Genomic DNA, 22,618 nt, shown 5'->3' with positions numbered 1-22,618 from the left:
TTTTTTTTTTTTTTTTGTCTCATCTGGCTTTTTCATTTAGCAAGCCAATGGGGAGAAGATGGCCGTCCATTTCACTTTCTATTTTATACTGGCAAGCCAGCATATTACTCATTAATGCACGTAAGTACATCATATTCTATGGTAAATAATATTAGCTACAATCTAAGTTAACTAATTACATCAGAGCTTTCAGAAGCTTCAGAATTTCCCTACTTATTTTCGTAATGGACAATGATAAGACCTCTAGAGGTTTGATTTTAGACTTGTTAGAGATAAAGTTTAACATTTCTACCATTAATTTAAATAAATGTGCCATTTATTGAATTTCTAATTAAATGGCTTGTTTTCTTTTTAAATAACTTCTTTTAATAGTTAATTGAATTTTCTTATACCAATTCTTTTATTTTATATTATGGCTTGCTTAGAGAGTTAGGTTTTTTGAAAAAGGCATTATATAAGATGTCTAGTAAAGCAGCAAGGCAGAAAAGAAGGGATATAGTATAACAAAGTTGTTAGGTTCACTAAGGCATTTGACGTGAGAGAAATTTAGACAATTGCATCTAATTACATTTTTAAATTGTTCATCTAAGATTTTCGTACTCATGGGTACAAATGAGTTTGCGTCTGGAATCTTACTCCATTTACCTTTATAATAATGCTATCTCAGATATTAGCTTATTTCACTCTGACTTCCAACTTCATTTTTGCCATATTATGAACAGTTCTTTCACAGCTATGGACATTGATAGTATGCAGATTCTTTGACTTCCCAGAATTATCCTGTAGAAAGATGGCCACTTATTATAAATGGAAGAAGCTATTGAACATTTAAAAATAAGTTGATCCTGTCAAGTTTTATTTCACCCATTTCGTGCTTATACAAAAGTTACTCAAGTATTTATCAGACATACTCCATCCTCTCCTCCCAAATCTGATATCAGATTTCAGCCATTCCTATTCTGTACAAAGCTTTCCTGTCCTTAGATTATCTGGTGTTTATTTGTGCTCCACAAACCCAAAGGACAAAATCCCCACTTGTCAGGTACATTCATTTCTTGGTGGGGGGATAGGGAAACAACCCTTTTTTCATTTTTTGTTGACCTTGGGCAAATGAGCTTCTTGCCCTGGCAGAAATGAAATGAATGATAAATGTAGAGTGTGTCTTTGCTGAGTAATGGAGCTGCAGCCGAGGCTTTCCACAGAGGTTTTCTCCTGCACAGCCTGAGGCAGCCCGAGGACCCCTGCTGTTCATTTAAATAGGTATGTCAAATCTGCCTCGAAACGCCGCTGGTTTGATCTGTGGTAATATTTGTGAAGGTTCCATATGGACTTGAGCCCCCTGCAGTGCTAAGAAATAATGTACAACGCTTCATGGTGCAGACGCAAATTTTCTCTGAAAAGGGATGCAATGCTGCGTTTTAGCTGTCGGAGAGGATGATGGAGCTGACGCGCTAGGCCTGTCAACTTGTTACACGGATGGGTTGCACGCAGCGAAGCTGTGGAAAATCTGTGCCTTTTAACTTTTCTACTTAATCACGGTTGTAGCATTGCCTTTAGACTGTATGCTACATTAATTCTCTTCCTGCCTTCTGCCTTTCATCCCAAGTTTCACGGAAAAAAGTAAAGCATGCAGGTCTTGTAGAGGAGCCTTATCAAACAGCTGTCATCCGACAAGCCATTTGCATTTGTTTTGGCTGAAACAGAGCAACCCAAGGGCAAGATGTTTTGTTGCATTCCATCATAATGAAGAAATTACACATTTTACGAGGAATATAACTTTACTTTTAATTCTTTGTATCATATTAAGACACATAAGATTGTCCTAGAAACATACCATTCTCAAGCGGTCAGATGTTTCCCTGTCACTTGACTGATACTTCAAACTATATCTGATTGGCATTCATTTTGTATGTTCAGCAGAAAGAATACCAAATCTGAAGTCAGAGGACCTGGGTTTGAAACCCAGCTCTCCCATTTAACTAGCTGTGTGACCTTGGGAGTACCATAACCTTTTGGTCTCTGGATCTATAAAATGGGGATAATAATGCTTGTATCTACCTATGGAGCTCAGGGCTGTTGTAAGGATCAGATAAGATATGCAAAATCACAAAATTTTTAGATGATGTAATGTAAGTTGGAATTATATGACACCATACTGTAGTAGAAAAACCTGACCTTCGAGTTTGAAGTATTAAACCTCTGTCATTTACTAGCTTTATAACCAGGAGCATCTAATTCACTTAACCCCAGGAGTTTCAATTTCACTGCTTATAAAGTGGTACTTAAACTTGTATTACCTCCTTTTGGGGGGGTTTTGGGAGGGGGAACAATACTATAGAATATGAAGATGAAGTAGTAATAGTAGTAGTGGTGGTAGTAGTAGTAGTAGTAGAGTAGTGGAAGAAGAATAATGTTAATTATTAGAGAGTTCTTTATGGGCTACATTTTCATTAAGCAAAATGTTTAGGTCATTCTGTTTTGCAAGATGTTATTAGGTCCAATTAAACAGTTAACATTTATTAAACAATAATTAAATAATTAGCATTTTATCTCTAATAAAGTTGATTCACATCTTTAAAAATTACATGTGTATTTGTTAAACCAGAAAAAAAAACATAATTTAGAATTAATAAAAATATATTATGTTAGAGAATTTTTTATTGGCATTTTAAAAGTAATTACTGTGCTTCAGAAATTTGAATAAACACTAATCTACATATGTGCCAATTGAATATAATGCATCATTTTACTAAATTTGTAGTTATTGCGTCAGCATCATTTCTTTTGCTTATCTAACTTTACTGAATAAACACATGAACTCTACAGCTTACAAAATTTGTTTTATGTTTAATTCTGCCTTTTATACACAAAGTAGGACTTGCTAAAACTTGAATAGCTTTTGTATTCGTTTATCCTGTTTGTTCCCATTGTTAGCTCTGGCTTGGGGAAAGTATATGTAAGAGTTATCTGTATACAGTTAAGAGACCCTTTCAGATTGTGACTTATTAAACAGATCTGAAACTAATAACAGTTTTTGTGTTGACATAGCTCCTTTCCTGGTCTCAAAATTTTATATGCAAAAGTAAGTATTCCCACATTGTAGACTGGGAACATATAATTTGTGTGATGTATAGCAGGCCAATAAGGATTTAAATCACATATAGCGTTGTCCATGTTCTGCTAGAAGGTTTTGCAGTTTGCTTATTTCTTGATTTGGTTGTGCAATAATAAATCTGTGCCAAAAACAGTACTTCTTTCCCTAGACTGAAAAATTATTTTATAAATTTAAACCTCATTTTCATCTTGTGTTGGTACTTGGGCCGTAGCAGCTAATATTTCGACATGCAGCCCTGAAATCGAGGGCAAGTCTTAAAATGATTTTATGTTTTGTTAGCCTCTCGATATCTAACCTTTACCAACTGCAGATTAACTAGACGTCATAGTGAGCCTTATTTTGATGGGGGCTGAGGGAGACTGAAAAGATAGCAGATAGAATACTGCTTTATGCAGTTATATTTTCTCTTGGGTTATTAAAAAATCCCCTCACTTCTATTTTTTTTTTTTGAGACTGACAAAGGATTGTTACAGGGAGTAGGAAAATATAAGTTGAGAAATATAAATTAGGATACTGCTTACATGAGAAGTCTCTAATTTATAAATGGGTTTGTTTTCTAAAAGTTAATTGTAATTTTTGTTGTTGGTTTTTATGGGGAACTGCAATTATAAGTGGTGTTAAGTTCCAAGCCTATTTAACTTAGCATCTACTGGAAATACTATGCATTTATGATGCAAAAAAATAATAAAAAACAATACAGTATTAGTAATTAACATTTTTAAAAATGGAATTGAAATCTTGAAGACCCAGTGGTGATTAAGTAAAAAATTGATGTATAAAAGAAGATGAGGAGTCAAGAGGAGACTTATGGGAATTCTAAAGATACTTCTGTGAACTTTGAAGTACCTTTGAGATTGATAATACTAGTCCTTTTCTTTCACTTCAAAACTTGTAGCTTTCTGTTTTCTTGAAACAAATATATAACTTGCGTATTAGGCTTTTATAGGCATGATTAGAGGCAATTGGAAGTTCACAAATGAACTCAGGCTAGTGAGAGAGAATTAGAAATTTTTCTGAGACCAATGAGGAGGGGGTTAGAGAATAATGAGGATATCCATGCATACAACAGCCCTAAGAAAGAGGGTGGTAGGTAAGAGAATCATTGATTCACAGAAACTCGTAGTTGGGATAGTCCCAATGGATTCCAAAATATGTAACTTGCAGGAAGATGTAATTTCTGCAGTTTTAAGAAAAGTTAAAAATATCTTGAACAAACACTCATAGAGTAGGTCCATCCTTTACAACATCTCTGACAAGTGGTTGATCATTCACCTTCTGCTTGAAGATGTCTAGTAAAGGAGAGCTGGCTTCTTTCTGGAGGATGCCCTTCCATTTTAGGACAGCTCTAATTATAAGGAAACTTCCCTCCACTGACCACCATGAGATACTTTGGACCAAAACAGTGAGGTTGTTCGGAATGAGCTATGTTTCATATGGAAGCAGAGGACTATTGGAGTTGGGGGAGGAAGACAGTATCTTATAGTATGAGACTTTAGTTAAATTATAACTTTAGAAAGTGCTAGTATTTCAATTTTAACAAATATCAGTATACAAAGTGTTTTTTCTAAAAAAAAATGCTAGTATTCTAAGAGGAAAAGGGGACTGGAAGACACATTAAAAATTTTTTTAATTACTTTAGGAACTGAGGAAAATGAGAAAATATTTTATGGCTCATGCTTATTAACTGTACAAACAACCTCATACATATATGTACATGTATGTACATCATACATATTGCAAAACTGCTTATATACCATATGCTCGGGTTGCAAAAAAAAAAGGAATGCTTAAAAACTATGCCCAAGAACAGAGCATTATTTAACTTTACAGTTTAAATTTTTTAAAATATTAATCATGTGGAAATTATGATTTTAGAAAGAATAAACAAGCAGCATTAGATGGGATGAAAAATAAAGCTAGCTGTATTTTTATACTTAAACAATATTTTAATGTTAACATTTTGGAGATATCTCACATTTCTCTAGGAAAAAATGGTAGTGAGGGAGATTTTATAACAAGGTTAAGGAAAGAAGGAGAATGCTTATCTGAAATTATTGAGAGGTGCATTCTGCCTTCAGGCTGGGTGTTTAGCCTCAAGGTTACAATAAACAGTGTATTAACAGAGGATGCAGAGCCTCACAATTAATATATACAATGCATCAACATACTTTGACAAGTTTGTCAGTATGTATCAATTGGTGCCAATATGTATGCCCACACATTGTACCTATATATATATATATAAGTATATATACATATATATATATATGTATATATTTTGTCAGGTAAATTCCAAGTTGTCTTCATTGGATTTTTGCAAGTTGAACTACATTTTAAATTTACTCAAGAGAGTTTGTTGTTTGAAGATTGACTTACCCTAAGGGCTGTTATTTTCACTTTAAATAAGTTGCTTGTTTTATACTTGGGCAACTGTTAATGTAGTAAATAATTAGCCTTTAATTTGAGAAATAAAAATATATGGGGTCTGAGTTAACAGCATATTATTCCTAGTGGGTATAGATTCCCCCGGAGTATTTTTATTTTTGCAATATGACCTACATAACAGGCTTTGTTTGTGATGTCTCAACAAGTGCTGAATAGGTTAGCAATTTATAGTTCATAAAATGATACTAATAGCCATCAGTAGAACTCTGTCATTTAGAGCTTTTAGTACTTAACTAAACCCTTACTGATTTTGTGATAAATTGATTTTATTTGTTCTCACATTTTTTTCATTTGGTTATGTAAGTACCACTGACCAAAACCTCAAGGAATTCAATATAGTACTTTGAGACCATATGGCATTTCTAGAATCTCTTCTGTAATCTTTTAATTTTAAATCTTATTTTTCTGTTTATTTTTAGAAGATATCTCCAAAATGTTAATATTAAAATACTGTTTAAGTATAAAAATACAGCTAGCTTTATTTTTCATCCCATCTAATGTTGCTTGTTTATTCTTTCTAAAATCATAATTTCCACATGATTAATATTTTAAAAAATTTAAACTGTAAAGTTAAATAATGCTCTCTTCTTGGGCATAGTTTTTAAGCATTCCCTTTTTTTTTTGCAACCCGAGCATCTGGTATTTTCAAATCAGACACCTTCTAAATTTGATTCATACATTATGGAAATCTGATGACACTAGGGGTGGATAGGCTTGCTTTGATTTTATGAAATATTAATCATGACTGTGATTAATGATTCAGCATTTCACATCTGGGTTATTTCTGTCATATTTGAAAATGATATTACTAAATACAGTATGTAAACTTATTGTAAGAGTATTCATACTAATTCTCTAGTGTCTCTGTGAAACTAAGTGGAAACCAAATGATGTAGGAGAAATTGCCAGGGAAGTTCTTTGATTTTTATACTTTCTGACATATTTTATCCTCTCAAGGTTCTTTTGATGTAGATTAGGACATCTCTTTGGGGACTTGAGGCTATATAATCTATTCTTTAGTGTACTGTGTCCTCTACCCAAGTAAAATCTGAGAAAAACTTTAGTATGTGAAAAGGAAAAATAGCTGTAATATGTTCTATCACTTGTTTATTGATCAGCACCTTAAATACAAAAACCCTATCTTATGGGTTCCAGAATCATACTGGTACTTAATGAATACTGAATTAATTTTGGTGAAATAATCATCTGAATGTATCTAAAATGCATAATATCTTATAATGTAAAAAAAATTAAATGCACACATTATTGTTCTACCGTCCTTATTCTTGGCAAAAAAAAACTAAATGCACACATTATTGTTCTACCATCCTTATTCTTGGCAAATTGACAAATGTCAAATTCACTCACACACACACACACTCGTTCTAAAATACAGCAGTGGAAAGAAAGTTTAAGAACATACTTGTTTTTAGATAGAAATCACATAGGTAAAACATATATTTCAAATAATTCTATCAACAGAGTTCTATTGTGAATTTTCCTATTCTAGTAAAACAAGTGAAACTCTTGCTTTTGCTACTGTAACTACCTGATGTCTGAAGAAAAATATGGTAAAGTTCTAAAATAATGGAGAGTATCTTTCTTCTGTAGTTGGTTTTAGATAGCATCTATATATTATCCGCTATGCGCTAGTAGTACACTGAGCCCAGCACCTGACACATAGTAGGTTAATAAATTTTATTGATTGATGTATATCTTTTTGATTGCTAAATTGTTTCCAGTTTCATAAACTGATATTTAGAAGGCCTTTTGATGGCTCTAACTTCTACAACCCCACAAAGTCTAAAGACTGGATTTTTTAAGATAAAGTAAAAATCCCTCTACCTCCTACCATAAAAGCTGTAGAGAATTAGTTGGGGTCTTCCAGGCTGACAGGATATCCTTAGGCAGACAATCTCTAGCTATAAAGTACTTTTTGCACTTTGCCTACCTCAAAGATGTGGGATTATGTAATTATACATTTTATATTTATCTGGTTCTTTACTTTATCAGAACATTTGAGAATTAATCCCTTTATATTTTTCAGAGGTACATAGAATTTTTTTTGGCCTACTGTTCCAGTTCGATTTGTAAGGTTGAAAGCTTCTTTATATCCTTTGAAAATTAAAAGCGTATTAAACATAAAAAAATAAACTCAGTAAAACCTCAGCTATCTAGCACCTTTAGGGAATTAATGATTCTCGAAAAGTTAGTGTTTCTGATTGGCATATTCTTTATTTTATGGAAATCTTTTTTATGGAAATCATCTTAAATATTCATTCTCTACCTTCTTCAATTATTACACTGTGTTTTACTGCAGCTATAGATGCAGATATAAGGTGGTGATGGTGTGGAACAGTGATGTAGGAGAAAGAGAGACTAGTGGACTAAAGTTCAGTCAAAAGATATACCTGAGAAACCATGAATTAATTACTTAAAATCTCTTAAGATTCAGTTTCTTAAAATGTACAGTGGGAATAGTAATGTTTCTATGTACCTACATCCTGGAGTTGTGATGCTCAAATGAGATAATGTGAGTAATAATTACTTATATTTATAAGATGCTTTAAGTTTTGCAAAATGCTTTTCTCAATAGGATGCTATCAGTCTTCCCATTTTATATGATGAGGATACTAAGACTGTGAGAGGCTAAATGACATACCTGCCCATTGTTACAGAACAAGTATGTTTATGACATTGTTGTCAAGTCTGAATCTTCTGATTATACACTCTTTTCACTGTACCATGCTTTATAGTTATGTTATTGGCATTATACTCTCGTGTGCTCAATGTTCCTCCAAGCTGATCACATTGTTTTCCTGCTTAAAAATCTTTAGTGGTTTCCCGTTGCCCACTGAGTACAATACAAACTTCTAAGCCTGATGTTCAAGGCCCACCACAATCTCACCCTAGACTACCTTTCTTTCCTTTTTTCATACTGTTCTCCTTCCTAAAATCTGTTTCAGCCAAGTGGAATTGAGAACTCCTTCCAGTGATTCTGGAACAGACTTTCCTTATTCATATTGCCCCCATCTGAAATACTTTCCATTCTTCAAAGTCTACCTCAGATGCCACTTCATAAGTTACTTGCCCTTTAAACATCTCCTTCCCAGCTAGAAGAAATCCCTCTCCCTTGGATATCTTATGCCTCTATGTTTGACCTTAATCATAGGCCTATGCAATTAATCATATTTTTAACACATAAAAATAATGATGGTTCCTGCCTTCTCCTTCTAGATTCAATGTTCCTTGTGGGTGGAGACTGGCATTTTCCTATTCTTTGTATCCCTGGTAACTAGCAACCTTCATTACATGTAGTAGGTCATTAGTGAATGTTTATTGAATTTGCCGCTCAGAATAAAGAGATATTATTCTAAATTATATGTTTTTTGTCTCCCCACTGTCATTATCTATACCTTATCATTGCTGTCATTTCTGCCATCACTTCCAATGTTTTTTTCTTCCTTCTTTTTTTTGTTCATTTTCCTGTCTTTTCTGTCTTCTTTGGCTTCTTGTACTTATTGGTAGGCCTTTTACGAAATTAACAATTAGAATACTCTTTTCCTTCTTTACCAGAAATAAGTAAATCAGAGTTTGTAGGGTATAATATTCTGCTCCTAATTCTTTGGGAGATGCAGTGTAGTATAATTGAAAGAGCCCTGGATTCAGTCAGGAGATCTGGGTTCAAATTGTTATCATTATCATAATTATTCATATTTGTTGTAGATGGTTGTTCAAAGATTGGAAATGTGGGGAGTGGAGCTATTTTAAGGTTCAGAGTTGTTTCAAAAGGCTGAATGTTTTACTATATTGTGGAAGTAGATATAGTCCTAATTGGGATTTAATAAATGAACATTTAAGTCTTGATATGTCTTTCAAGGCAAGGACAGATTTTCTGGTTGAGTATTGGAAGGTTAACATTTAAGAATCTCTACAGAAAATTTTGCTAAAGAAATTAAGAACCAATAATGCAACTCTTAAAATTTACCAACATTTTGGTTCAGTGTTTTTCTGCACATGACTGTTTCAGGTAAGCAGAGGAGTAATCCAAGAAAGGCTTATCGTATTACCTTCACGTTGGCAAACCCTACCCTACTTGCATCATAAGTATTTTATAAAAGATGCCCAAAAGTCTTTATTCAGTTTTAAGCTGTTAAGGCTTAAGTAAACTATTGAGACCTAAAACTGCACAAAGACTTTTGAAATACCCTGTATATGTGTTAGATCTCTTACATACAAAGACTTGGTTCCAAAATGTAGGAAAATGGAAAACAAATTTAACAGAATGTGTCTTTTTTTTTAATATAAATTGTGCAAGTCAAAATATACACTCGTAATCAACAGAACTTTGATAAGTTCTCCATTTAAAATTAATTTGGTTTTGTATTTTTTATTTAAGACCCACAACCACCTCTCTTCCAAAGAATATACCTCCTTGGGTAGGTTGTAATGATTTAGGCTGGCACTTGTTCATAAGGATCAGTGGAAAACAAGTATATTTGTTCTGTACAAAAACTTATTGAAATGAAAGTTGGTGAATATTTTTACACAACTTTAAAAATAAGTCAAGGTAAGTGCTGTGTATATATATTAACTAAGTCCTCTTTAATGGTGAAGGCCAGCCTTCTCATTTAAAGCAAGAGTAATGTATTGATACTTTTAAAGAGCCTTTAGCTTTACCCCTCTGTATCCACATAGTGGCTAAAGGATGCCCCTTTTTAAAAGTTTAAATATAGCATATATTGGGAAATAAGGAATATAATGTATGATAAAACAGTTAAAATAGTTCACATTTTAACTTGGTCCTTTCTCATGTTCTAGGAAGTGTATGGAATGATATTAGATCTAGACAAACACTCAGATCACCTGAGAGCCAAAGGTCTATTGCCTCAAAAAAATAAACAGTAAGTTTCTCTCTTGAGTTAAGATATATATTTTGTATTAAAACTTGCAGTTTTTCTAAAGCTTAAAAATTATATATTACTTAAAAGTTTATCATCATTTGGGTACAAAATGTTAGGTAATTTTTATGTGGAAAGATATTGCAGTTATGATTTGATTCTGACTGTTAGTACTTAGATCTTTGATTCATTTATATTTCATAGTTAAGACTGGGGTTCGTAATACTTTGTTTTAATCTATCCTTTCTTCTATGAACATAATGTATACTTTTAAGTCCTGTGCTTTTTTCTTTCTTTGAGTATATCTTTTAATGTAGAGATTGTAACCTTAATTTTTCTTAATTTTTAAGAACTTTTTTGTTTATTTATGTTTCAAGTTTGATCCTAAAGTAATTTCTAATTATAAAAGAAGCAGAAATGAATTCTGTAAGAATTTAGGATAGCCTTTAATAGCAAATATGTTACTTAATTCCTTATTTGCTTCTTGATACAGTAAGATAACTAAAGGTATAAAGATCTCATTCTTAAAGTACATTGACAAAACAGTAACACCTTAAACTAAAATAAGTTGCCCGATATTTGAATGAAGTCATACTCTTTTATGGCATAAAAATGTTTTTCTGAATCATGCATGACTGTATGTGTGGTCCTTTGTGATATAACTCTAATTGCATGGTTAATTAAAATGAGAATATATGTGATATTTTAACAGAGACCTGATTGGCAGCAGATGGCTGATTAAGGAGGAACTAGAAGAAATGTTAGTGGAAAAACTGTCAGATCAAGATGTGAGTAATTAATCTTCTTAATTTAAGGGGACCTGTGTCATAAGAAAGCAGACACATGCGGTATTTAGGAACCCAATAGAAATATTCCTCAGAGGCAGGTGCTCCTAAGAGCCCCTCTTTTTAAAAAATTTACAGTTAGTTTCTGCCTTGGTAAGACCTTATCTGTGGTTAGAAAAATGGCATGGGTGTTCTCCAGATACTCCCTTCATTAGTACCCCTAACATCATCTAATACTTCAAGTGCAGCAGATGTGATTATTCACATATAAGTCTGTTACATTAACTAGTTTGTGTTGGCTAGCAGTAAGTAATAAGGTACTATTATATACAATAGATATGTTAAAAAGACATGGGGGGGGAAACTTTGTGCTATCTATGGTCTATACTACTGTATTTTTTATTATTTCTATCTTTTATTACATGCTGTTAAATCTTTCCATGGCTCTCTCTCTCTCTCTATATATATATATATAGCTGTAGGAAACCTTATACCATAAATACTCTATAGTTAGTAGTTTATGTTTCTTCCACACTCAAATCTGTCAGAAGGAATTCTATAATTCGTAAACTGAGAGAGGACTAGACATCAGATTTACTTATCTAGCTTCTATGGCTTCATATAAAACAAATGATATTATGAAAAAATACAATTAACACTTCACCTTCCCAAAATATAATATGTGTGTTATTATATTTTCACTTTAGGTTGAATTATTGTTATCCTTATTGATAAATTGAGTAGAGAGGTTGTGGCTTGCTTAATGTCAGGAATTTGGTTAGTGTTAAAGCTGGACCCTGTTTTCCTTAGCCAAAATTACAATTCAGTTCTGGTACTCCTGGAACTTACTTAAAAAAAAAAATCTGCATTTCCTAATTCTTTAGGAGGATCATTTCATTGTTAGCTGCATTTTCTTGCTGCCTTGCATTTTATGAGCATATATTTTCAAATTTTTAGGCATTCTAAGGCATACCTTAAAATTTACCAATGTGACTTCTGTACCTTCTAGTGTATGCGAGGGGACAAACTAAAATGTGGGGGGCCCAGCAACTATTCCATACCTTAGTTTCACCAGTAGGGCTAAGTAATCTCTGCAGATGCCAGATATAGACAAAAAAAGAAAGAAAAGGGAAAGAAATAAATGATAGGAATTGAGAGCGTCGAAGAGAAAATAGAGCTAAATCCAACTATAAAAGGGATGACATGTTGATTATCATAACACTCTTAGTTGTCTATCTTTGACATTATCGGCATTATTTCGTACATCACTAGGAATTGTTCAGAATTGTAACACAACAGAATATTAGTTCTTGTGGAAATGCTTTTGGTAATTTTTCTATGTAAATTAATGAAATTTTTAAGTTTGAAAAAATTTGGTAAGAATTTTTTGAATTATACAGGGCAGAGTTACCCATATTTTAGGGAGTTCATGTAACATTTGTTTGGTTTTGCATTAACACTTTAGAGGTAAGTTGTTTTGGCTTCCATTTGTAAAGAGTTAATATCAAGTTGTTTACTTTCTAATCACATGTTCAAGAACTATTAAAAAAAACTCACAGAGTAGCAGGGATAATTTATTTCAAGAGGTTGCCCTTTAAGTCAAGTATCTCTTGAATTTTTAAATAGCTTGATTGTTCAGTTTTAAAGGAAATCATAAACATTAAAGGAACACAGCTTGAACAGGCAAAGATATATTTACCAAGTGTATTATAAAATATAATTTAACAGGTACATTTTCATGAAATCAAACTGTTTCCATTTCAATGTACATAACTTATTGGAAAAGATTTGCAAAGCTTTTCTTGATTCAATTCTAATAAAAGAATTAGAATCACATTTAAGATCACCCATATGTTTTCTTTGAAAATTAATAGAAACATCATTCTAACATTATAGTGCTGTATTTACAAAGAGGTTGTTTTTTTCTTTGAGTGGAACACTTCATTATTAAGAAAAGGGTTCGATATTTTCAGATCCCTAGAATAAGATGCATCTGTGTGTCGCTTTAAAAGCAGCATGCGGATGCAAAAGTGTCATCCTGTCACAATTCATCAAGAAAAGCAACATAGGAAAGATCAAGGATATAAAAATAGAAAATTTTAGCAAATGCAATTACACTTGCATCTTCTAATGAATTTTTATTGTCTACAGCATATGCGGTTCATTCAACAGCTCGAAAGATTGTTGACACTGCCATGTGGTAGCACTGAAGAAGAATACATACACAAGTTTCGTCGAACTATACCTGTGCAGTCTAAAAAAAAACTGATTGAGCCTCTACAATATGACGAACGAGGAATGGCCCACAGCAGCGGGGAAGGTAGTGACTCTCAGTTATAAGAACATAACCTCAGATAGAAAAATAACTTTTTCACTTATCTTGCGTTCCTGATGTTCATTTAACATTTCCCTAATTCCTAAGATTGTGCTGAAGATCTCGGAAAAAACTGTACCTAATAACGTCTCAAGGGAAATATGGACATGTACCTATAATATTATATGAATCTGTTAATGCTATACACATCTCTTTTTCAGCTGACAGAGCAAATAAAATATTTAAAATGAATCTATCTTCTGTAAAATGACTATGCATAGTGAATCCACATGCCCACTGTGGTGAAATTTATTTACTATGCATTTACAGTAAAATTATTATCTTTAATATTATCCTAGATGTTTTTTCTTTTTTATGTATGCGGAGCCATTTGACACAGAGTAACTTATCAGAGTTCATTAAGTAGATAGTAGAAACTACAGCACTTTTTTGAGTCTTCTTTTAAACTTCATGTTTTCAACTTTTACTTGTGATTTTTTTTTCCATTTCTACAGATGTGTCTCTGAAAGACATTTTTTACTCAGTACAGTTTTGCTTTAATAATTTTAATTTTATAAACACACATCTCTTAATTTTTTTGTTAACTGTGAAATACATCTGAAAAAAGATGTACAGAAAACAGGAGGCTGTCCTGGGTTGATGATGGTATAGTAAACTTTTTTTTCCCAAATAATGATTTCAGGGATGAAAAATAAAAATGTAGCTCTTCAGATAATTTAGAAAACTTTCAAGGTAATCTGCCCTCTTCTAGTTGAATTTAATGCAAGGATTATTCAGCATTATATATTACTTTTAAAAATACTTCTTTGTACTTTTAAAAAGTTCAAAGTGAACTTAAGACTCCACTAATAAGAGCTTTCTGTCTTTAAGGCAAAAGAAAAACTGCACAAGCGAAAGTAATAGTTTATGAACATGGAAGTGGAAGAATAAAAGTGAATGGAATAGATTATTTGCTTTACTTTCCAGTAACACAGGACAGGTAAGTTTTAGTTTTGGCATGCTTTTTAATATGAAGCTCCTTTGATCACTTTCAGAGTAAGTTCTCATCTTGTACTCCTGAGTCATTGGGGTTTTTTGGTTTGTTTCTTTGTTTTTTAGTTTTAAAGAAAGATGAATTCATTAAGCTGAAGAGAGCAATTTTCATTAAAATTTTTATACAATTAACTACTAAAATTCTTTTTTTTGGTGAGGCAATTGGGCAGCCACTTAGCTGCCCCTACTAAAAAGCTTCATAAGGTATTATTAGAATTTAGGTATTCTTAGAAGCTGCCAATTTCATCTTCTTATGATGAACCAATGTCCACAAAAAAATATACTTCTGGGGTCAGCTAAGTGCAATGAATAGAGCACCAGCCCTGAAGTCAGGGGACCTGAGTTCAATTCCGGCCTCTGACCAAACACTTGACATTTACTAGCTGTGTGACCCTGGGCAAGTCACTTAACCCCAATTGCCTAAAAATAAAAATAAAATAAATATATATAAAATAAATAATTAATTAAATAAAATATATTTTGCTTCTCTTAGTTCCAGAGAAACTTTGGCTATTTTAACTTGGCAGTAGTGATTTCTTGCCATTTATTTCATTGGGTGTTTTTCTTTGATTTCCCCAAATGTTAGAAAATATAGGAGCTTTTCTTATAAAATGTGGAAAATCGATTATGTGTTGAGGTGGCAAAGAAATTGTTCTTTAGTGGCCAGGGATGATAGCAAAATCCTATGCTGTAATTAATGTCATTTTTTTTTCTCGTGGCAATTACATTTTTTCAGTTGTATATAATCTGTAGGGGAAATAAATACAAATGATAAAAAATGATTTGCTTGCTTGAGACACATCATAGTTGAATAGAAAGAGCACTAGATTTGGAGTCAGGAAAAGCTGAATTTGGTTTCCTCCTCTGATTCCTGCTAGTTTTATGATGGATATTGACATGTTACTTAACCTCTTCAACCTGTTTCCTCATCAACAAAATGTGGTACCTACCTCACAAGGTTGGTACGTAAAGATTGAATGCTCATAATACAAACACTAGAGCACTATATAAATTTAATTCAAGAAGCATTTTATTAATGTCATTATTGCTCATTCTTTTTGAGCAAATCACTGTACATAAGGGCCTTTTCTTCAGCCACTTAATATTTTTTCATTAGCTGTCTTTCTAAACTCCTACTTTCATAAGACATCCAAGGGAAAGTGAGGTTATTCACTAGAATAGAAGTTCTGATTGATTGATCCCATATGTCCTAACGCTTTGTCTCCTCTGTTTTTTAAAGCATCTTGGGTTGTACAGTCAAATGAGAATGCCAGGCATCTGTTCCCAATGCGTACATAAGGGTATTGCCCTTTTAATCCTCTTTGAATTTCTCAGCAGGACTTAAGTTCAATAAAGATTTTATTATTTTGTTTCCTATATCAAAAAAGATGACATACCCTAAATTCCATTGAAAATAGATGTATGGGTGGAAATATGTTTTAGACAGAGTTCTCTTTCTTAGACAGAGTTCTTTTCTTATGCTGCTTCTTTACAGGTTAAATCTCAAGCAGCAGATTTGAAGTTTTGTCAGATCTGTTGCTTTCCTCTCAGCCACGACAGAGCTTTTATAAATTGTTGCCAAAGGCCACCTAAGGCTATTTTTTGATGGGTTCAGCAGTGACAGCCAAATTTCCATAGGATGTCGAGGCATCATACCATATATATAATAGTCTCCTGACCACCATCTAGCAACTGACTCACTTATGCAAACCAAATGTTCTTCAGTCTATCCTTTTGATTCAGTCAGTCAAATAAGCAGAAACTTATTTGAGCACTTACCATGTACATAAGATTGTGCTAATGTACCAGGTTTGGAATTTTTAAAAAGGCAATTTGAGACATAGTTGTCAGAGGGAAGAAGGTCTGAGGACCTGAGATTTCCATCCTGCCTGTGCCGCTTCATAGTTGTATGATCTAGAGTTCCCTTCATTTTGCTTATCTTCAGTTTTCTCATTTATAATAAGAGAATAATAATAAAGCACCTATCTCACAAGGTTTTTGTGGTGAACATACCTTGTAAAATATGACATAAATCTGAATTGCTGCTGCTATTATGACACTTTATCCAAAATAGGCAGATTCCAAATAATTATACTAGGCCTAAAGCTCATTTGCATATAACATAGGAGCCCCCAAAGTCTTCACATCTTATAGTCAACTCATGTCATATCTTGACCTTGGAGTCCTTGGTGCTCTGGGTTTGTTTTTTGTGGTGATGGCAGTTTTTTATATTTAATTTTTAAAAATTCTGAACTTAAATGCACACAAAATATACTTATTTCCATATACACAGCAGAACACAAAAGAGATTGTACATGAAATCATTAATCTTCATTTTATGATACTTTTTTAAAAAAGTAATAAATTGAACTAATTACTTTAAAAACTATCCTTATCTGTGCCTCCTTCTGAACTTTCCCTTCTCTTCTGTGCATTTTAAAAAATACTCCAGTGGCTTGCTTTTTTGTCAGTTTAGGTGCCAGTATCCTTTCTCTCTCCCTCTCCTTCCCTCCTTCCCTTTTTCTCCTTTTCTCCCCCTAATAATGAGAATTGACGATCTTTGTTTGGCAGTAAATTAGCAACTCATAGTTTATAACCATGTTTTCACTTTTTATCAATTATCATTGAAGTGAGGTATTCTTAATCATATTACAATCATTTTATATTTTACAAGTTTGTATAAATTACATAGGTATTTAGTTCCTAAAACTCGGCCTTCTTTCAAATATTTTTTTTCACTGAAGGAGAGTTAAGAACAGTTAAGAACAAGGCAGAAGTTATTACTTAGGTTAGTACATCTTTTGAAATAAAACTATAAATAACACCCAAATTAATTTCCTGTAAATTCCTGTAAGCAGAGAGTCACATATCTAGAGTTTAAAGAGATCTTAAAGGGCCTAATGTTCAATCTGCTCATTTTACAGATTTGGACACTAAGGACCTGAGAGGTCCCAAAGCCACACAGTCATTGGCAAAGCTGTTGTTTGGTCTCAGGCCTCTCAATTCTAAAACCAGCATTTAAAAATGTTCTGGAAATCTCATTGGATTTGGATTCAGTCAAGAAATGAGTTCATATACTGCCTCTTTGAACCTTCTTTATCTATAAAATGAGAATAATAATACTTGTGGTACCTATCTCATTAGGATGTTGTAAGAATCAACTGGGGTAGTGTATATAAAGTGCTGTTAGAGCCAGCATGGCCTTATATATAGTGAACCAGCCCCAACATCAGTAGGCTCTGGGTTCAAGTCATCTCTTTTACATCTTGGCTATGTGACCTTGGGTAAGTCATTTAGCGCCTCTGAACTCTGGACAACTCTGTAAGATGAACTTCCTAACCTGGAAGTTCCCTGTTCCTATGTAAAGTGCTATATAAATGTGAACTATTAATATAGATAATAATAGTTTGTCCCAGTTCAAGCTCATTAACCTAAATTTCTTTAGCTAGAAAATGCAAATCAAAGTGAGATAGAAAAGGCTAGTGAATGTCTGAAACAGTAATGTGGTCTGGGAACCCCCAGGCATTCCCTAAATCTTTACAGGGGGTCTATGCAATGAAAGCTATTTTAATAATAATAAGACATTTTAATTTCTAATATGGTAAATATCAATAAATATGAGGTATATAAACAAAAGCTCAATTTTTAAGAATGTAAAGGGGTCCTGTGACCAAAAAGTTTGAGAACTGCTGATCTAAACCATCCAGAATAAATGGTCTTTTATCTTCCTGAAGAACTCCAAGAACAGAAATTCCACAACTTCCCTTCTATTCCAATGTTTTAATATTCTGGTGGTAAGAAATTTCTTTATGTGTATTTATGTGTTTCTGCAGGCAATGGTAAGTGATTAAGTGTCATTCACTGTCTAACTGCACTGTTTTTATAGCCTGCCACAGTGTTTGGCTCTTCCATTTGTCTAAAAATTCATCCTAAAGCTTTTATTGAGGAGAGAAAGAACAACCTTATTTCTTATTGAGACATATCTACTTTGGTCTTTTTGCCATAGTTACCTCCAGAATTCTGCCACAATGCCCAGGGCCCAATGTTTCTGGAAATTGTTCTTCAGTGTGTCTTTTGAAGTTTTACTTCTCTCTACTCTCTTTGTGATTATTCCACCAAAATTCTATATATAGCATTTGCTTGTATATCCTTCTGTCATCTATCTCCTAACTATAGTTGTCCAGTAATAAGCATTACTTCAGTTCTAGAAAGCAAAACTGACAGAGAGAGGAACCTAGCTAGCCTGAAGCAATTAGAAATGATATTGCTCCTTGTAAATAAAAATATTGAGTGGATTTTGAAGCAAAGTAAAAAAAAGTTAAAAGTGTCATGTTTGTTATGAGCTCATAAGTTTTACGAGTGTGGGGACATGTCTAGTCTAAGTTTCTACCTCTTCTTGACCCAAGCACAGTGCCTTATTCATAGTAGAGGCTTAATGAATGTTTATTAAATTGAATTGAACTATTTTCTTTTTTAATCTCATTTAGACAAATATTAATTGAAATGGCTTACCATAAGGTTGTGCATTGAGTCACTCAGTACAAGAGATAATGTTACTAAAATGGCTACAGTTGCTTCATTTTACAAAGCTTATTAAAGTTGTTAGTTCAGACTAAAGGTAAGTAATATGAGATCTGATATATAAGAAAGTTGAGTGTCATCATTAGTAATTGAACAAACTAATTATATCAAGCTCATGCTTATAGAAACCAAAGATGATGGTTTTATACAGTTAACTCAAAGCATTTTATGATCAAAGCATAAATATAAAATTTTATTAACCTAATTAGTTGTTTCAAAAAATAAGTTTTTATAGATTCTCTTAATCTTCACAAAATTCTTATGGGATAAGAAAGAAGCAAGATATTATTTACATTTATAAGCACAGAAAAGCCAGGTAATTTGCCAGTACTTAGAAGAACCAGGAATAGAGCCTCAGTTGCATGCTGTTTTTCTGTATGCCATACCATATTTCTTCCTGTCATGGTAGCAGTTCTACATCTCACTTTAATGTGTTAAATAACAGGCATAAAAAAAAAGATGAAGTATTGATGTGCATTTATTTTGTGCATACCGAACTAACCTGTAGTTATTTTAAACTATATTTACATCTGTATGTATATCGGCAGAGAACAACTGATGTTCCCATTCCAGTTCCTCGACCGACTTGGAAAGCATGACATGGACTGCACAGTCTCAGGTGGAGGGAGATCTGCCCAAGCAGGAGCAGTTCGTTTAGCTACTGCAAATGCATTATGTAGTTTTGTCTCTGAAAATGAAGTAGAATGGATGAGACAAGGTATGAACTTAAGAAGGCATATTTTCACAGTAATATCAGTTTCCCTAACTTTTTAATAATTGTATGAGATTAATAAGAAAATAATATTTTTTAAATATTTGATTTTATGGCAGCAACTTTCACACTTCAAAGTTACAACAATAATTTTTGGTCTTGATTTCTGCCAAAGTAGTAAATTTGCATTAGTAGGAAACTGTCAGTTTAATGTTGTTAAAATGTTCCTTTGCCTGAAGGTTTTGGAAATATATTTTGCTCTTGAGATATGCCCATTTGCCTTGTGTATCAAGCAGGTATCTCAGCTGTATTTGTGAGACTATATTTGGCTGTTTCCCATATTATTGTGATAAAAGTTTCTGTTGACTAGTTACAATATCTTCATTATTCTTTTAAAAATTAACAAACATTTTCATTTCACCGTTATGATGATAGCTGCAATTTAATTTTCTTCCCCTGCTTTTACATATTTTTTGAACATTGATTACCAGGGCTATAGATCTAGGAATCCTTGTACATTTAGGGAAAAAAAAAACACAGTATTGGACAACCTTGTTTATTGGGACCTTTGGAGTTTATGGTAAACTTATTTGGGCCTAAGGCAAGGTAATCTTTATGCTGTTTATGAAAATGATTTATCAAACAAGTGATATTGTATTGGAAGAACTACTCTGTTTTATCTATTTAATTTTATTATAAGTATCTTAGAATATCCACTTGAATATAATCAATTAATTTATCAGCCATATACATTCATTAAAATGATAGAGTATCAGTTCTTGAATACTTTTTGTTAGTCAGTTGACCTTGTTACTTATTAATATATGTAACAGCACTTAGCACAGGACTTGACACATAGTAGGCACTATATAATGCTTATTCCTTTCCTCTTACCAACTTCTTTTTTTTCTATTTTTTGGATCAGATCTATGATTTCATTTGGGAACCCACTATGAGGAAATTCGTTTTGTCAATTAGATCAGCATGGTATTGTTTTAGAGTTGCCTGAAACACTGGGAAATTAAGTCAAGTTATTAATGAGAGAGTGTGGATGGTGGAGAGTGCTATCTGCTAGGAAAGAGTTGAAGGAATTTTGTGCAAGGATTTGCCTTTTCAAGGAGAAAGGCCACCTCTTCATGTGAGACGGGAGTGGAGGAAGAGATAGTGGTGGAAAGAGTATGATTGAAATGAGATGAGGAGGGGATAAAAGGGAGCTCTTGGTGAATTTTTTCGTGATTTTTTTTTTTCAGTGAAATATGAGGCAAAGTTCTCAGCATGGTAAAGGGGGCCTTGGGAGATTTGAGGAGAGATGAAAAGGTTTGGAGAACTCCCTAGAGTGAATGGTATAATGAATCAATTAGGGGGATATAAAAGGATTGCCTGGCCATCTTTCTGCCTATTCCACCAGCAGTTAGGGGCCAGTTGAGATTGTGTGTCATTAATTTGTAGTAGATCAGTCAGCTCGGTTTCATGATTTTCTAAAGCTTTGTTCAGGAGCACATGAGTAGAAGCAGTCCAAGGCTGAGGCTTGACATGGCAATATCAGTGATAGGATAAAGGGGCAAAGGATTAAAAAGAATTAAACAGGTTCACCAAAAGGTCAAGATAGGAAAGGAAAAATATAGCCAGTGGATGGTTAATGTCCTGGGAAAGAATTGAGGGGGCAGAAAAATTGGAGGTGACAGTAAAAACAAAGAACAAAAGGGTTAGGAGTTGCAAGGCAGGGGGAGAATTGGAATGACAACCAATTATAATCAGATAAAGGAATTTCAGAGTTCATGAACATAAATGTGGAACACTTGTGGATGTTGGCAAGGTCAAAGGTATGATCATCTGAACTGGCTTACTTTCTGAATTGGGACTTGGTATCATGGGCAAGTTGCACCTTTAAATAGCAGGGCTTTATTTTATTGTGATTTGAATTATCTGGGGACCGGATGATATGTACAAAGACCTTAGGAGTAGCTCTGGCTAGTGACTTGTGCAGGGGTGGGCAGTGTTATTCAGAGACAGCCCTCATTGCCTGGTCCAAGCCTAAGAAGCCCCTGGGCCTCAGTTCTGGATCAGAGTAATGCTGCTTGTAGGATCCAGGTGTCTCTCACTGGTCCTTCGTCCCTGAGCTGGCAAGTTTCAATGAGTTAGGCTCCTGGGTCAGGCTGTGCTGGTTCAATGCCTTCTCTAGTGACTGCAGGCTTCTGGCTACATCTTTGTGTGGACCTGGGCTGCATTCACTGTAGTTACTCCCTGGATTTCTTGCTCATTACTCAGTCTGATGTTCTTTTTTCTTTCTTGCTGGATTAACTGTGAGACAGAGCTGGGCTGTTCTATTCCTGCCACTTCGCCATCTTAAGGAGAGTCTGAATTAGAATTTTTGATGAGAGGTAGCAGGTTAAACTAAATAGAGAGTTCGCTTTGGAGTTAGGAAGGTCTGGTTCAAATCTTGCCTCTGACATAATTGTGACCCAGAGTAAAAGTTACACCTACAACCATTCAATGATTGTCTTGCCCACCTTCCCCTTGCCCCTATTCCATGATTGTACATGTATAACTAATATCAAATTGCTTACTGTCTCAAAAGAGGGGGGAAGTAAAGGAGGAAGGAATGGAGAAAATTTGGAACTCAAAACATTTTTTAAATGAATGTTAAAAATTGTCATTATATAGAATTAGGGAAAAAATATTATTTTTTGAAAAAACATTGCACATATTCCA

General features: G+C 33.5%; 1 protein-coding gene across 1 annotated transcript in view; it reads left to right on the top strand.

Moving 5' to 3' along the window:
* The window catches only part of LOC114046116 (28S ribosomal protein S9, mitochondrial-like), an 87,134-nt gene that overhangs the window by 63,888 nt on the left and 628 nt on the right, over positions 1-22,618 (top strand). Inside the window, exons 5-10 of the mRNA XM_027866371.1 lie at positions 41-120; positions 10,382-10,464; positions 11,174-11,249; positions 13,398-13,566; positions 14,452-14,560; positions 19,743-19,912. Of these exons, the coding sequence (XP_027722172.1) occupies positions 41-120; positions 10,382-10,464; positions 11,174-11,249; positions 13,398-13,566; positions 14,452-14,560; positions 19,743-19,912 (687 nt within the window). The remainder of the gene's footprint in view (positions 1-40; positions 121-10,381; positions 10,465-11,173; positions 11,250-13,397; positions 13,567-14,451; positions 14,561-19,742; positions 19,913-22,618) is intronic.

Source organism: Vombatus ursinus, unplaced genomic scaffold (assembly GCF_900497805.2).
Source record: "Vombatus ursinus unplaced genomic scaffold, bare-nosed wombat genome assembly UNPS02014781.1, whole genome shotgun sequence".
Classification (NCBI taxonomy): domain Eukaryota; kingdom Metazoa; phylum Chordata; class Mammalia; order Diprotodontia; family Vombatidae; genus Vombatus; species Vombatus ursinus.
Note: the sequence above shows the minus strand (reverse complement) of the source record. Positions and strands in the feature narration are given on the sequence as shown.